Below are 17,743 nucleotides of genomic sequence, written 5' to 3' on the forward strand. Positions count from 1 at the left end.
ACAAGTGAATAGTTTCAAAATACTAGTAAGATTAATTAATGGTAAAATTAATGTCATATTTAGATTTTATTTTGCGGCTCTTAATGTCTTCTGATTTATTTTCTCTTTGTCTTTATTTTGTTGCTGACAAAACTGCACACAGTTTTAAGACCTTCCCCAGATTAATCAGACTTTGAGGCGTATATCGGATTTTCTACACACTTTTCTAACACGTTTGATCTATTCCAACTTATCTTTGTTATTTTTGAATAAAAAAGCTGAGTCATCTTTCATTCCAACCTGTATTTGTGTTAATACTGTACTCACCAAAGTATTGCAGACACTACATCGGAACTAAAAGTGCGTACATGTGAATAACAATCCCTGTTTGTGAAGGAAAACTATGCGTAAAACTACGGTTACTAAAAACCTCTATAAGGTACATGACACCTTTGTGATGACACCCAATCTCACTGGGACTTACCACTGGGGCCAATGGTGACAGGTTCCTCCATCCTCTCTTCCTGGTCGGTGGGAATGGACATTGGAATGAGCAGAACAACACCTAAACTGGTGCCCACCCACAAGCATGGGGTGGGCAGAGCGTCACTCTTGCGCCCATAGGACTCTCCAAACTGCAGTGTGGTGATAGCCTCTTTGGTGTCCCGGTCAATGCTGGACACACTGGAACTGCGCGAGCGGCTGAAGGAGTTTTCACGACTCTCTGTAGCAACGGCCGCCGAACACAGTAGCACGGCACAGGCAGAAACGATGCAAGAAGAGAGAGACATGAAGCAGTGACAAGAGAGAAAAGAAGAAAGAGAAAAATTGTGTTGGAGGAAAGAAATTTATGTCAACAGTAAAAGAGAGTTGGAAGGGAACGGCAACGTGATGGACAAAGAAGAAGAATGGTGGGATGAGAGGACAAGATGTACAAAGGAAAAAGGTATTCCATAAGGAGAGAGAGAGAGGAAAGAGAGTGATAAAGAGCACAGAAGACAAATATTCTAAAACACGGTTTGTCTGCAGATCGTGTGTCACGTAAAACACTGGAACAAAAAGGAATAATGCCACTGAAAAGAGGTGACAATATGAGAGGCAAAGTGATCAGACATTACAAAGCGACATCGGGACAGAAACCTATTTTCACATCAAACTCCTGTGCGCACACTTCTGTCTGTATTAACTGAGAATGCACCGGTTTTACATTTGACGACAATCTATTCAGCGGCCTGCTCACACACTCAGATACAAAGCACACACAAACACAAAGACACACACACTCACTTGCATATTTACAGACAGACACACACGAGAAGGCACACACATACACACACTGGCAATTGCACCAAATTCAGAAACTCCTTTAAACTCTATTTGAGTGCTACACATTCAGGCTGTACTTAAAGCCTCCGTAATAAAAGTATTTCACTATTGCTGCATTTCTGAATTATTCAAAGCGAGGCAATGTGCAGAGTACAGACTTTATGTAACAACCATGACAAATGGGTGCTGTATGCTGCCTGCAAAACATACACTACGCACTGCTATAAAGATGGCATCACCCCAGTCCTACACCTCGGGACAAGAACAAGCACTTCTAGGCATGTTTTAGACGAAACAGGGCCACAGGACGAACTGACATACTGACTGACGGATGGACAGACGTATATTAGTCAGCAGGACAGCAGTTGATGGGTTTGTGGCCGAAGCCCCCTTACCTCTCTCACTCCAGCTGTAGGGGCTGGTGATGTGGTGCTCGTCGTGGGAGTACATAGTGACTCCGTGTAACTGCTGAAGCATTGCCCTCCTGGATGCATAACCTATTCATCCCCCACAACATGAACCCCATAGAACAAACCAAACCCGCCATGACCCAAAGAAACAAATACACACGTGGGCACGCGCAAAAACACACACACACACACACACACACACACACAAGCGCAGCCGTCCAGCCGAGAAACAGACAAGATGGACAGATGAAACGCAGTGTCAGAGAATGAAAGAAAGGGAAAGAGAGAAAGAAGCAACTGAGTGTGGAGAGACTCCTTCAAATATATACAGAGACAGACAGTGTGACTGAAAAAGATGCTGCTTGTCTACGTTTCTGGTGGCCACACACCCTTTACTCACATATCCATCTTCTCTCTGAACCCCTATTTCAGCACTCAACTACACACTGTTGGTCCAGTCCAGTGTGGTCAATAGAGAGCTACTGTACAGTGCTGCCGACAACCAAAAATTTGATAATGCTTTCCCTGATACTGCTGAGTACAAAAATATCTGGAGTGCATCCCAGTTTACAAACTAATTACAAAACTGTTGCAAGGGGTCAAATACATATCCAATTTAATACAAAACTGAGATGAAAACTCCAAAGAAGAGAAAGAAGACAACCTCAAAAATGGAAATTCCTCAAAAATGGATATTCTGGTTGTTTCTTATTTTCTTGTTTACCATAATATCAGAGCTGTATTAATGTATTTAGATGTTTTTACTCAAAATTCTGGCATCGTTACAACTCTGCTGTACAATGCTGCTGGCAGCCACAAAGACAAAATAGCCTTTTGTAAGTCTGGGTAACTGCAGCTTAGTTTTGCTGTGTGTCTGGGGTGTGTTTACGTTGTGCGACCGAGCCTGTGGGGTGCTGGCTAATGAAAGTCAGGCACAGTGGTACTCTGACAGAACACAGGGACCCCTGGGGGGGCTTCACAGGGAGCTAGAGAAAGGCGAGGCAGTGTCAAGGAGGTGATAAGGAAAGGCAGACAATCTGAAGTGGTGAGAGGTGACAAGTGGTACATGAACATACACCGACACACACACACACACTTTGGAGAGACAAGGACTGACACCTGGAGACTATTCTTAACCCCTATTTATATAGTATACATTATATTAAATTTATATATATATATATATATATATATATATATATATAAATACACACACACACGCACACACACACACACACACACATATATATATATATATATACATATATGTATTAATGCATATATATGCATATATATTTATATATATACATATATATATACACACATATATGTATATATATGTATACACACACACACACACACACACACACACACACATATATAAAATTCCGCCAAAAAATCAATTAACACATTATAGACAGTTGTAAAAGATGGATTTTCCAAGATTTAATTGTGTACTTAATTGGGAATGAATCAATATTTGACCCCAAAATGTGACATTTTAACAATTAAGATGATTAATTATTATGATTATTTTTTGAAAAAATCCAAAAGGGACTTCTTATATCCAAAGCCATATAATAGAAGGCCTATGGCTTCAGCTTTTTTTTTTTTTTTTTTTTTTTATCTCGGAGCATGGACTTACGTCTGTATGGGTACAGACTTGAATGTTTTTTGAAAGCCTCTTCAGCATCGGGCCAGGTAGTTACTGAGTCACCTTAGCTCTGTGCTATAGCACAGGAAAATATATTTTAGTACTGCCTCTTTTACTTGTGAAATTTGTACATTATGGGATACTATAATAGTGTATGTGGGTTATACTTAATTTAAGGGTTACACTATGGGCAAACAACACCTCCTCCCTCTATACTAACAAATAAATCAATTGACACACACTCTCTATCTTCGAGATTTTCCTGTTCTTAAACAGCCACTACCCATTTGTTACCATGTCCACGGACAAATCTAACTGTATCATACAATTGTATCTTCCATATTTCATAGGTGTGCTGCTTAACCAAGATAGGTGGTATGGGTAAGTTTACTGTACGCTGAGTCTGGCTTCTCCTGCCATTTCCCTCCTCTGTCGCCTCTCCTGGCATGCAGGCCTCATTAACAATGGCCTCATATCCCGAACCGATTGCTGACCTTTAATTATTCCAGTCATCCTGCTGGCTATTCACTGTGGTAATCCAGAGCAACTGATAAACAACAGTGCCAAAGGTAGGCGACAGTCAGAGAATATGCAACGATCTGCTGAGAAAAGCGACTGTTCACACATAATAAACACATATTAAAATTGCTGCAGACTATGGCTATTATTGATTTTTCATCTTATGTCCTCCTTATCGCATGCTGCTGGTGAATTAGACATGTGACATACAAATCATTGTATGTCAATCTGTATATTAGACTAAAAAAGTCAAAGGAAGAGAAAACAATATTGAATAACTAGAGAAATACTTGGTAAAATTCTACCAAAGAATATCAAACATGCACTCAATCTGTAGCTCTGTTTAACCTGCAAATCAAACAGTATCATACAATATCTTCAATACTGTTCTAAAGCATTGAAAAGGGTACATGGCGGGTACAATATTTATTACACCCCACAATATGCAAGCGGTGGAAGCATGAGCGTGCTCCGACAAATTCATGGCAAGCTGCCTATTAGATTATATAATATCTGGTGTGCCAAGTCCCTTTTTGGTCAAAGGGTGGCACAAGAGGAAAGCTCGTGGTGTGTCCAGATTGGAAAAGATTTATCCAATGACATCTAAATGACTGAGCAGACAGATGCGTCAAACTGATTGACCCAAAATACCTTTGAAATACAGGAGGATTTCATTAGGTCCAATAAAATATCATGGGTTTAATGCATTGGGGTGTGTAAAGACAGTGAAACAACTATGACAAAGTACAACAGCGAATAACACCTTTCATTGTTTACTGTACCCCAGAGTGCCTGTCTAACACCCTCTTTTCTGCACAGAAATGCACTTGCCTCAAAAAACATTGCCACAAAGGACCCTGTTGTCATACCATATCAAATTTTGGACCCTTATGGCCACTGTAAAATAAATTACAGTCAAAGCCACCTTCTCCAAGTTGTTTCAGCACTATTCGAGCACGAGGACACTGTCTACCACTCCAGCACACAGAGGCGAGGTGGTTATCCCTTAGACAGACGATGACATGCTTCTTTAGTATCAGGAGCTGGACTGTTCTCCCTTACAAAGAATTTTTATTTTTTTTTGGACTCTGCTAGCCTACTGACAGTACCAAGTGAAACATTGCAGTCCAGCCTGAAAAAATAAAAACTACATTAACATCATGTTTTCTTTACATACTGTTGAATTTCTGACAATAACTTTTTGAATTCTTTAGTTTTAAGTAAAGCCTTCAGTCAGTGGAGGTCTAAGTTCAGTGTGTAGTTGGGTTTAGTAATCAGTTGAGATCCCTGGGCTGTCACAACCTGATGTATCTAGGTAACATGACCGTACTAGTGATCCCATACTACTAAACATATATTTCATGCTGTTAATACAGCCTATGGTTAGTATTATGTCTCATGTTAAAATACTCAAGAAGTCAGTCAAATTGTTTCTTATGGATATTTTCAGAGGTTCTAGATGGATTAAAACAAGTGTGGAAAAGAAAAATTTCTTCCATCATCTGCATTGGTGTGGTTGATGATGCAGCTTTTGCTCAGCCAGTGGCTTTAATAAAACATTCAGCATATGCAGATTAAAAATGCTTCCCTCTTGGCTCCAGGTCAATGTTGTATAATGAGGTCAATGAAGATGGCAGCGTGACTCTAATTGCAGAAAGGGTCAACTGTGACTCAACAAACAGCACTGCGCATATTCTGTTTATTATTTAGCATCAATATTTTGCACAAGCATGTTAGTTAAAACTCTTAAAGGTTTGCACATTAGAAATATAGGTGTTGGCCAAAATCGAAAACCTTTATAAATTTATAGCACAGTACGGCTGTGAAGAAAATGTGATTTAGGAACATAATCTTACTTTCCATTGCCAACACTTTTAACTAATGTCTATTACTTTTTATCTGATGTTTGTGCAAGGTGGTTACAGTAGTTTTCTATGGAGACATTTGCCTGTTGTGACCTGACAGAGACTTTCTGTCAATCTGAAACAGCCCTGACTAAAAGCAAATATAGGCAGGACCTGTGCGTGACCTGCCGAGCCAGAGCTTTCCAGAAGTGTACTCTCCTTATGGGCATGAGTTTATATATGAGACATCGACATTTTATGAAAACAGTGCTGGTGGTATTCCAGATTTATGAGCCAGCAACACTGTGTTGTAGATAGTGGTGTCTGTAATAGCATGGTCATGAAGACTTTGACTGACATACATGTAAATTTGCTCACAGATGATGGGCTCTCTTTATTCCAATCTCCTGCTTGAAGTAGCAAAGTAAATTTTCACATTTTCCACACTTTAAATTAGAGCACTTAAATTTCTAATATGCCTCCCCATTTTTGTTTCTACCACCCTCAAAAAAATCACCCAGCTATGTGAGTCATTGTATAGACTCAAAGTGCAGCTGAATTCAACTCACAGTCATGTCTGGTTTCGCTGCAGCTTTTTCCACCTAAAGAAAATATATAGTTCCAAGTGCAGGAGAAAAATGAATAAAATGACCAACATTACAGGAGAATGTCAAGAGTCTTGTTAAGATGAAAGATGTGTGTCTCACTTTTGTCTGAGTGGAAGATTATTGTTAATTCAAAGTCAACAGATGTCCTGCAGGGATGTCTTGATGTCTGTCGTCTGCCAGTGACAGACTAAGTGCAAGTTTTCATACATACTTTGGCAAGTATCTTAAAATTAATTTTCAAAATCTTAAAATTACACTGCTGGGAGTGTCATTAACTCCTCACTTGACAGCACATTCTTTTATCTCCTTTTTTGTTTTTGCTTTGCTGTCACTTATTTTGTAGGAGCAGTATGGCTCTTACAAAATAACCCAACAACACACCTAAAGACGGGCCGATGTATCAAATGTTGAAAATAAGACAGATGTTTTATTACGGTCTTCAGAGTTATTATTTTAAGTTATTGAGATTAGCGGATGATAATACAGAAATATAGTAGCTATAAAATCAGTCAAATACCTTTTGGCACTGCACACATGGAGACAGAGGAACATATTTACACTCTCACAAATGCATACATTCCCTTTTATCACACACAGAGCTGTATGTACACACACGCACAGATTTCCACACTGATCATGGGGATATGAAGCCTCCTCGGCCAATCCATTTGTAGACGGTGCAAGTCAAAGTCGGGGTGTGAATAAAAGGAGTTCAAATGGAAGAAAATAAATTTAACTTCTGTCAATGAGAATGTCAAAATGCCAGAGTGCAGGTCATGCTTGAATGGTTGTCTTGTAACACTTTTTCATTTCTTTTATCTGTGTGCATTCTAAAGAAGATTATTTTAAACTTGAAAAAAGTGGATGTGCTGGTAATTTCAATATAAAGAAATTGCATATACTCACTCACAAACACATAAACTAAATAAAGACTGATGAAATGCCTCCCTAGACTCAAAGTTTTGTGGATTATGAGAAAGGCGGAAGGTGTGGCCACACTACTCAAACCTCCTGTGTGCTCTGTTAGCTACTTTTCAAAAAACAAAACATCCCGAATCTATTCATGATATGAAAAAGAAATATGACAGAAAAAAAGGCAGAGACTTTACTTAACCATACTATGACTAGATGGAAAAATACAGTGACATTCATTGCTAACACATCAGTGCTGCTTTTAAAGTAAACAGCTGCCATTTTTGATGCAGAAAAATAAAAAGGAAAGAAAGTTACTGAAGACGCAAAAATCAATCGGTTAAAACACTTACAATTGCACCAACCTTCAGGGCTGGGACATGGTCGACACAGGCAACAGTATTAAGGGACACAATGCAAGGGCTGTTTCTTGCATCCTGTAATCCAAATGCTGTAAGGTGATGCTAAAGCAAGTTGCAGAAATATATGTTTATCACTGATATATGAACAACTACACATGAGGAAGTAGTTGCTGTTGGTGTGAACATATGGCAGCAATAGTCATCACTTTCAACACCTGTTGCCTAAAAATTTCATTCATATAATTTGCAGTGACTGTTTATGTTTCGGGGGATATCTAAAAACTTGACCATTCACTAAGCTTCACCCCTCTTATTTACTGCAGCGACACCCGTCAAGCTCGTATTGCACAGATGCAGTTTACGACCATTAGGACGGCAAACTTACCACTCGAAATTCTTAGTAATTTCTGAGACAATGGGTCTGAATTCTGAGACAATTAGCTGAGTAGCTAATTAAGCTAACGTTAACTATATGCGTTGGTTGACAACTTAAATGTTTTCAGCTGACTCGTTTTAAAACGAGAATCTTCCCTAAGGGTCTTCAATATGCACTTGTTACTACTGCAGCTGACTAATGCAGGCATTAAGATAATTAGCCAGGCTAACAACTGCAGTTTATATTAGAGAAAAAAAACTATTTAATCCATTCCTTACACTTCTGCTGTTGTGTTTTATGTTTTGGAAAGGCTAAAAAAGACACCACCCTCAAAACTCCTTCGACTACAGGTATTGCTCTTACTACAACACCATGTACACTGCTTCAACATGTAGCGAAATCCAACACCTGACAGACCTGTAGTGACTTGTTACGGTTGCTAAGCTCTGATGGGCAATCACTGCTTGGGGGAGGTTTTTAGCCAACAGTCAATTATGAAATGTTTATATCGAACGTATCTGAAAATTGTTCACTATCTGTTGATTTGCTTACTTAACAACATCCGCTCCTGGCAACTAGAGCATGATTTCAGTTTTTATGCTGCTAACTTGCATTAGCATACGCTTGCCTTGTGTTCACTATGTATCATGCCTTAATCCACTTACCCCAGGGTGAGAGGATTGCATGCATTTGTTGGGATGGAGGGCATGTTCTTTGAATTTTAGGGACAGGAGTTGGGAAGACAAGCACACACCTTCAGTGTGGGACACAGGCAAAGAGATCTCCATGCAAGCAGCAGACTGGGCCTTGCGGAAGGGTGGTCGGCCAGGGCCTCTGCGGGTAAGCCGTGGCCCCTCGGGACCCATTGGGACGCGAGGCTTCCCCGCCGAGCAGGGCTGGGAGGTGGGACTAGTGCAATGTCCATTGACATGATCTGTAACAACGGCAAAGCATTAGCAAACAATACAGAGAGGGAAATAATGAAACTTTAAAACATATTCTAATCCACTACGGCAATATCCATCATCACAAGTCATCTAGGCTAATAATGAGCAATGAAATCTTGCTTTAAACAAAACAAGGGGGAAGTCTGCCAATGAGTGGGGAGAATTTGATTTATTTATAATGCAGTTTTATCTGTTTTCAAGGAAATAACTAGAGTTTTCTCACCCCATTGGGATATTTTGCTGTTCATTTTAAAAAATGCAGACTTAATACTTCTTAGTTCAGTACTACACTACATGACCTATGAAGACGGAAATTTTTGCAGTTAAGAGAAGCAGGCCGAACTGAATATCAAATTGTCAACAAGAAAGATGGTGGTGAGGGAGAAAGGGATGGCAAGAGTGAGTGACAAAGAGTTGAACAGTGATTTGAAATCAGTAAGAGCAGGAAGAAGAAAGAGATGCTGGGGTAAAAGAAAAAGAGAGTAAAATGTAGAGGCAAATCCTGAGTGCACTTCCATCCAGTTTGTGCCAGGACAGAGATATGATAATCAAAAGAAAAGAAAACAGGCTTGTTTCATCTCCACTTTCTTTCTTTTTTTCTTTGTGAATTGTTAGAAAACCTTGTTTTTAGCAGAAACTGTTTATTTCTTTTGAAGGCTATGGGCTTTATGGCATTACTGACTGTAACAAAAAGCTACAAGGGAAGATCAAAGGAGTAAAAAAGAATATAAAAAATATATAACTAAATAATATCTAATATCTATTTTTCTATTCTAATGCAAATTAGTACTCCAGTTACGTTGGTTGGGCTACACAATCAGATGGTGCTGACAGGAAACACTTGTTACTTTCTGGAATTAGCTCGGCATGGCCCCACCTCAGGGACAGAGTTTGTTGGAAGCTCTGTTCTTACTTAATGTGTAGTGCTTGTGTGTGTGAGCAAAATAATTTGTTTAGAGCCAAACCTTATTAATGAGCCAAAGAGAAAAACAAAGCAGGATAGTGTGGACTGGGTGCACTCTGCGGTTCTTTGTTGCCCACAATTTAGTTAGCAACACAAAAAAAACGGCCAAGATGGCTGTAAGTAACAGCTTCATGATACCAAACACCTGAGTACTGTCATTCTCACTTGTCTTGAGTGATGAATAAATAAAACAGTGCCTTTTTCTTTAAAGGACCAGTGTGTAGGTTTTAAGGGGATCTATTGGCAGAAACGGAATATGATATTCATAATCACGTTTTCATTGGTGTATAATCCCTGAAACTAAGAATTGTTGTGTTTTTGTTAGCTTAGAATGAGCCCTTCATATTTACATAGGGAGCCCGCCCTCTTCCACAGACCCCTCCATGTTGCACTGTCATGTTTTTAAAGTAGACAAGAATGGACAAACCCAACACATGCTTTAGAGAGGGCCTTTCACATTTTTACGTTACCTGAAGGCCACACTTGGAAAGGGAGGGCTGAGGGGAGGGGTATTTAGTTGGATGCAAACTGCAACCTCACGGCTATATGCCAATTAATCCCACACACTGGTCCTTTAATGACATCATTGTGGTAGTAAAACCAAAGTTAAAATGATTTGGGGTTGACAGGAAGATGTGATCGAAGCTTTCCATATTTTTTATTACCTTTCCTCTCTGAACTCATGAAGCATGAGGTTAAACAGCATTGTGCTAAATAGTAACAACAATACACAGCGACCCTTTGTCACTGTCCTCTCAGTATTTGGCAGTGATCACACTTCTGTTATATCAAATTTAGTCTCCTGTTCAGATGGTTGATGCACAAATAATTTCAAATCGAATGAAAAGTGAATGAAAAGCTCCAGGGTGCCACCTGGGCAGTGTGCAGCAGTCACACAGTTTCATAGCAGAATGGGCCACCGCAATGCAGGGATTAAAAACTGAGGGTAATAATGGGCCAACCAACGTGAGAGCTGCGTGACGACACCACTGTGTCTCTGTTTTAATGTTTTGTTATTTTCTAATTTCAAACAGCTAATCAGTCGTTTGAACTGAAATGTTCTGCAGGAAACGACATAGCAGAAGAAATGGCACTGTATCATAAAACGCACATTCCCCAAACGCATGGTGTGCTGTACTTATGCATCAAGAGTGCGTCAACACACCCACACCAACACACACACAGTTGTGTCCCCATGACTTCAGAGGACATAACATTGACTTACATTCAATTCTTGGGGACTTACTGTAACCTTAACCATAACTACCACTTGCCTAACCTTAAACCTTATCCTTAGCTTAAAACATGTCATCGTCTTAAAATTTAATGATTTACATGATGGGGACTTGCTTTTTGTCCCCATAATGTGACTGTGTAAACAGATTTAGGTCCCCACAACATGAGTAATACCTGACCCCCCCCCCCCGCCATACACACACACAAACACAAATACTCTCTAAAATAGACTGTTCTGACAAGAAAACCCATATTCCTATTGTAGCTATTAACAAGGCACAACCAACAAGTTTAATTAATAAGTATTTTTACCCCTTTTACTGACACATCTTACTGAAACAAGGAATTTAATTATCATAAAATGTTCTCTTGTTGATGAAACCAAATGTATGATGAGGCACACAAGGTCGTTAAATTTTTCAAATCTGGATTGCAAGTGCTGCAAAAAATAAAATAAAATAAAAGCATTTTTTTTATACATGTCACATAACCAAAAGTTGTTCAATGAGACAAGTCACAGTAATAAGTAAGTACTGGCACATTTTTTCTTAAAGAAGCAGAAGTTTTTCGAGGGGACAGCATGTGTGACACTGCAGAAGCAGAGCAAAGAGAAACCTGAGACTGTGATGTGTATGTAGCACTTATGTAGCAGATGTGGGGGTGGGGGAGGCTCAGTATCTATAATGCAGATGATTCAGTTATAATGAAAGAGGACTATTTAAGAGAGAAATGATTGAGTTAAAATGAGTAAGGTAGCGAGTGATCCAATCACTGTAGAGCAAGGCTGTCAATGGAGGAAAGGTTGCGTAAAATCAGAAGATGATCCAATCATGATAAAGCGGTAGAAAGCCTCAAATTTAAACATTGGCATGAGTTACAAATCACCTTTATAAACACTTGCAAAATGTAGAAGAAACAAATACAGAAGATTTAAATCAAAATACATTAAGGGGCAAAACAACACGTCAGGCCGACAGTCTCATGGGCTAGTTAAACAGGAGGACAGAGTGAAAGAAGTTTGAGTGAGAATAAAACTGCAAACGCAACATAAAAGCCTAGAAACCGGGACAAAAGCAGAAACTAAATGACTCAAAGGAAATCAAGTGAAAACTGCTGGCTTTCGCCTACCGTACCAAGATCACTCTTAAGATCTGTTGGCAGACTTAACTTTCTGCCGGGTCCCTTTACTGAAACAAAAGAATAGGAAACAAAGCACCAGTTAATCCTTTCAAATAAAAAATAATAAATAAATAAATAATAACAAAAAATAAAGTAGGTTTAATCTAAGGTGTAATCTAAGTCAAAGAATGAGAAAAATACAAAAACAAATAAACAAAAACCTCAAACCAAACAAAATGGAAATCATTCAAATGAATAAATAACCAGAACATGCAAATTGGTGCAACTGCACATGGCAGGCATATTTCAAAATGCATGCTCCATTTTTGTCCCAGGCCAGTGTTCCCAGCTATTTCTACCAGATCAGTAATACCCCATACAAACAAATTGTCCAGCAAAATATTTGAGCACTAGGAGGTGGGGTTGTTTCACTACTTAGCATAGTATTTCTCACAACTAAAAGGCATTATCTAGCTGAGTTGCTACAAGGCAAGAACATACTTGACTTTACTCTGGAGGTCAAACTTTAGTCACTGTGCACATTTCTAAAACCTGATTAACATTGACCAAGGTCTTTACTAAAATATGTCAGTTTTGCAACTTCTAAGGCCTGGGACGTCTGACATGGTAACACAAACACGGTGACACCACAGGGTGTCTATACAAAAATCACAGTCAGACACTAGAGGCAATAAAATAATGTGTTCAAACATTTTGCAAGCATTTTACAGCAAGTAGAGAACTGCAAAGGTTGAAGTTGAGATGTTAGATGTTGAGTTAGTGTCCCTCTCAAAAAGAAGGCAATATTTCCTTTTTTTCTTTATTAAATTGACATTTGGAAGAAACGGGATGGTGTTTACATGACGCCTGATAAATTTCAAGAGCACATGGAAAACAACATGACCATGAATTTTCATTCTTTATAATTTTGGCCATTTCAGTATTACTTGAGATTTGGAAAATGCATCAAAGTAATCGATGATGATTACTTTGAAAAAAATGTTGACTCGGGTTTCAATCCTTCTGCCACAGAGTACCAGAAAAGAAAGAGTACAGCAGAGGATGTGCGGCCTACTGGAGGAAAAAGCAGAACCCTTTTTTTAAAGAATCTTCTTCAATTTAATATAGTTTAATCCATTTATACAGTTTATTTGCTTTGATTGACCATGTAGGCAGCTCAGTATCAAAAGTCATCTTGAGGAAAATATATTTCCTTTATTGCAGAGGAGGAACTTTGGGTGGTATGGTGCTCTAATTGAATTTCACAATCAATGAATTTGTTTCCATTTTTTTCAGGAACAAGTAGAGCCTTTCGGATTAATGTTGCTAATGAGATAACTGATGAGCTGTGCATGTGTGTGTGTATGTGTGTGTGTTTTCTTCATACTAAACCATTGGGCCCAGATGCTGCTGCGACCATATGAAATGTGCAGTGTTAGGGATACAATGACAGAGAAAATGTCCTCACAATAAACCTGTTACACAGATGGTTCCTCTGTTTAACAGCTCAGTGGGTTCATAAACAGTTCATAAAATGTTTATTATGAATATGAATATGAACAATACCAAACCAAACACTGCATGTGTTACCATTCATTACCATGGGTTTTTATAACTACAAGCTCACTGAACCTATATACTAATTTTGGTCAGTTGAGCAAAATCACAGTTTTATGTCAAAATATGAGAATTTCCCCAAAGCCTTGTTGATTAATAATATTATCACTATAATTTATGTGCATTATTTTCACGGCCGAAGTGAAATTTACTACAAGTTTAGTATCCTGTTGTTTAAGTGACAATATTATAACACATGAACGACAACAGTTTATGTTGGACTAGCCCCATTTGTTACCTCAGCACTCTATGTTACTTCATGATTTGTCATGTCGTGTTCCCAACGCAAAACTTTAGCAAAATTAAAATGTCATTTTCTGGTGGAAAACTGTTTTATGACTTTCTTTTAATGTCCGCTTTCCATTTTTAAACCAACGTTTAAATCCAACATTTCCACAGAATGCCCTGCTACGCTTTGCTCTTTTCCTCATCTGTGCTTGCCCATGGCAGGCAAAAATTTTAGCTTTCTGTTATCTCAACAGACACCGTTGCGATAACAAAAATTCCTTTTTAAATTAAACACACTACTGGATTGAGAGGTAAAAAATAACAGTTTGGATTTTTCCAGAGGTCTATGTAGGAAACCCTATTTGACCAAATAATAGTAACATATGGAATGCTGAGATCCCAAATGGGCCTAATGTTGGACTTGATCAGGCCACAACACTGATAAACGTACAAAGCAAGCTGAAGTCATTTTTATCAGCACCGCAGCCGGCCACATAGTGGGCACCATGCAGTTAGTTAGAGACAAGACAGTGATGAATGTTAGCGGAGAGGACCACAAGATGAGATTGTGGGTTTATTGACACACAGTCAGTAAGACACAATTAGAGACATTCTGAGCGCCACAGTCTGGTAAAGTAGCATGTTTTCGTTTAGTGACAAAGATGTGTGGTTCCAGTGGAGGCACAATGATTAACATCACAGATAATGAAGCACTAAAGGCTCTGACAAGCAAGGAGCAGAAGTATCCTGCTGGAATACAACCCCTTCCTCTTCCTTAATCCGCCTGCCTTGCAGCACATCCGAATGATGAAGGATCCAAGGTCAAAGCCCACATCTGGCATTTAAAACAAACATCACAACATCTACCCCCCTGCAGCTGGGGCAGAGAGACAAAGCAACACCAGCAGTTGTCTGTACAAAAGCATGGAACACACTTACAATGCAACAGCAGACAGTCTACTCCTAGAAACACAGTCCCTGTCGGCTTGTTTACACTGCAAGCAACTTGGTTGACAGGTCATTCTGTTGTGACCAATCGTGGTGCGAGAGGATCTGATTGCATTTAGGTAGTGAACTGCACCTACTATATTCTGATTATGTGAAAATGATTGTTTCATTGTATTTTAAAATATTCAGTAATTTTGTGATAATTTTATTGCTCATTTGTGTGATTTTCTTCCCCAGTTTCTCCCAGTTTGGAGTGCCAAAGTCCGTATACACTGCAGTCCTGGGAACTGCTAACTGCTAACCAACCAGTAGGAGTCGCCAGTGCTGCATCAAAGACAAAAACCCTCTTCCCACACACCACTTGTTTGCCTCACAGTACGGGATTTTTTAATAATTTCATATCATGTTGGTAGCGTTACTTGCATCCAAATTTTCTATTATCTCCCAATAGTGGGCTTTTAAATGGCTGTAATTAATTTCTCTTCTATTTTACTCCAGCTACATACACGTAAATCTGTTTTTTATTAAACTTGGTGGAAACAAGAAAGTGAAAAATCAATTTTGCTCTTGTTGGTCAATGACCATGAAGGAATTCTACCGTAGCCACCTTTTTCAAAGCCGCCAATGTTATATTAATTACTTAAACTTCCCCACATATTTACGTGTGTAAGGAAAGAAAGGGCTTCCGGTGTCTTGCTTCTAGTGTTGCTCACAGTGTGGAAGCTGAGTTAGCATGCAAGGTGCAACAAACCACCTGTCCAAAAACAACCAATTATCCCTCCCCTGTTGCATTATTGCCAAAAAAACAAACCAAACAAAACACAAGCAGATGTCCATGAAGAGGCTGAGATCTTTGAGACATCCCTCCTCTTACCATTGTCCAGTAAGTAAAAGACTGGACTGCAGTGGCTGGCTCTCAGACTGGCCACTGGCTCTGGCAGGATGCGTGGGTCATTGTGCAGGGAGGTTGGATAATGAACTGGAATAGGAGATCCAACAGAACAGACAGACTTTTTAGGGCAACAGGAGAGAGGCAACCAGAGTAGGTGAACTGGGGAGAAGAGAGTCTTGCAGGTAACACGGAGGAAAACAGTTGAGAGGTTATGAAAACAAAAAGGTTAATTAGCAGGTTAAGGACAACACTATTGCAACAGCAATATAATACTCAAAAGTTGTCACAAGCACAACTATTACTATCACAAACAACAGTGCTACTTCTACTAATGCTAGTATTACTACTATTACTACTACTACTACAACTACTTTAACAACACCACTAGTATCGTGTCAGGCATTTTAACTATTTCAATTGTGTCCACCAGCTCCATACAGCCAGTCAGTCTTCCAACTTTATTACACACGTCACTATGACCTGAAGTGTTAAGTGACCTGTGACCTGAAGTGACCTGAGTTATTGCTTCAAGGCAAATATTTTTAATTCCAAACATACACTACTACACCTTCTAAGTTTCATGGTCACCATCAAATACTTGATACTCCATAAAGACAGTTGTCGGTTAAAATGTCATCAGTCATGATCATAATAGAAACTCAAAGAAGAATCAAAACCAATAACAGAGTGCCCATATTTCTGGCTGGACCACAACACTGGGTCCAGCCCTATAAATGGGAACGTGCGTGAGTAAGTTGAGTGTGTGATAAAGTTACACCATTGGTTGGCCTACCAGGTGTTGGAATTTCCCCATTGCATGTTGCCTTTTCGAAATATATCGGCGCAAACAATTTCTATTGGCTCATCAGGCTGCTGTTTACAGGCAGTGATGCCAATTTAGCGCCTTTGTCACTTGATTTACCGACTTTCCACAACCCTTTAGTGACTTTTCTTCAGAAAAGCACTTTGTGACAAATCTTGCAACCTTTTGGACAAGCCTCAGCTACTTTTCGTAGAAGAGAGTCGCCAGTATTGCCCCAGGAGCGCTATTTCATATTTGTTCCATTGTCTGACAACAGGAACAGAAAAATATGTAAATGAGAGCAGCTTTATTGGGATTTTCTGCTTTAAATTATTGTATATTTGAGCACAGAAAACAGGAGAGAAGCAAACAGATAACAGGCTGACAGGCTGTGTGACATGGCCAGTGTAGACTCTATTTATAGTGTGGTTGATAGCCCTGCTGTACCAAATCTAAACCTAAAACAGTATGTCTGTAAGGTTATTCATATGAGATAAGTAGTATGACAATGCTTAATCTTAGAGCCTCAACACTAGCACCAAACCCAAAAACACTTTTCAAAAGGAACCCAACATTAAAAGACGCCTCTTGGGCTAATGCTAACCAGACATACACACATGCTGACTGCTTCAACATATTGTCTAAAAGCGACATTTACAGACAATTACCAAAAGACAACTAAACAGAATACTGCATTTAAATACACAACACACCATCAAAAGTCCTATTTTTTGCATATGCTTTTGTGCACAACAAACTTGTTGGTTGCAACTATGTATTCTACACAGCTTAAGTTTACAGATCAGGAGTGTTGGAGATGGCAACACCATCGGGCCAAATGGCTCATGCAGTTCCTTGGTAACAAACACCTTTTCCCATCAATCCTCTTTTTCTCCCCTCATAAAAAATACACAGAATCACTGGGGTGAAACTGCTTTGTGCGTCATTGCTGACTACCCACCTGCTCTAAGAAAAGTAGCACCTGAGCACAGAAGTTTAA

At 39.2% G+C, this 17,743-nt stretch overlaps 1 protein-coding gene across 2 annotated transcripts in view; it reads right to left on the bottom strand.

The window, feature by feature from the left end:
* Positions 1–17,743, bottom strand: part of stxbp5l (syntaxin binding protein 5-like) — a 129,841-nt gene that overhangs the window by 4,817 nt on the left and 107,281 nt on the right. For both annotated transcript variants that reach the window (XM_040148695.1, XM_040148694.1), the window contains 2 exons: positions 8,745–8,924; positions 464–703 (listed from right to left, as the gene is read on the bottom strand). In XM_040148695.1, the coding sequence (XP_040004629.1) occupies positions 464–703; positions 8,745–8,924 (420 nt within the window). The remainder of the gene's footprint in view (positions 1–463; positions 704–8,744; positions 8,925–17,743) is intronic.

This window comes from Xiphias gladius, chromosome 16 (assembly GCF_016859285.1).
Source record: "Xiphias gladius isolate SHS-SW01 ecotype Sanya breed wild chromosome 16, ASM1685928v1, whole genome shotgun sequence".
In the NCBI taxonomy this organism is placed as follows: Eukaryota; Metazoa; Chordata; class Actinopteri; order Istiophoriformes; family Xiphiidae; genus Xiphias; species Xiphias gladius.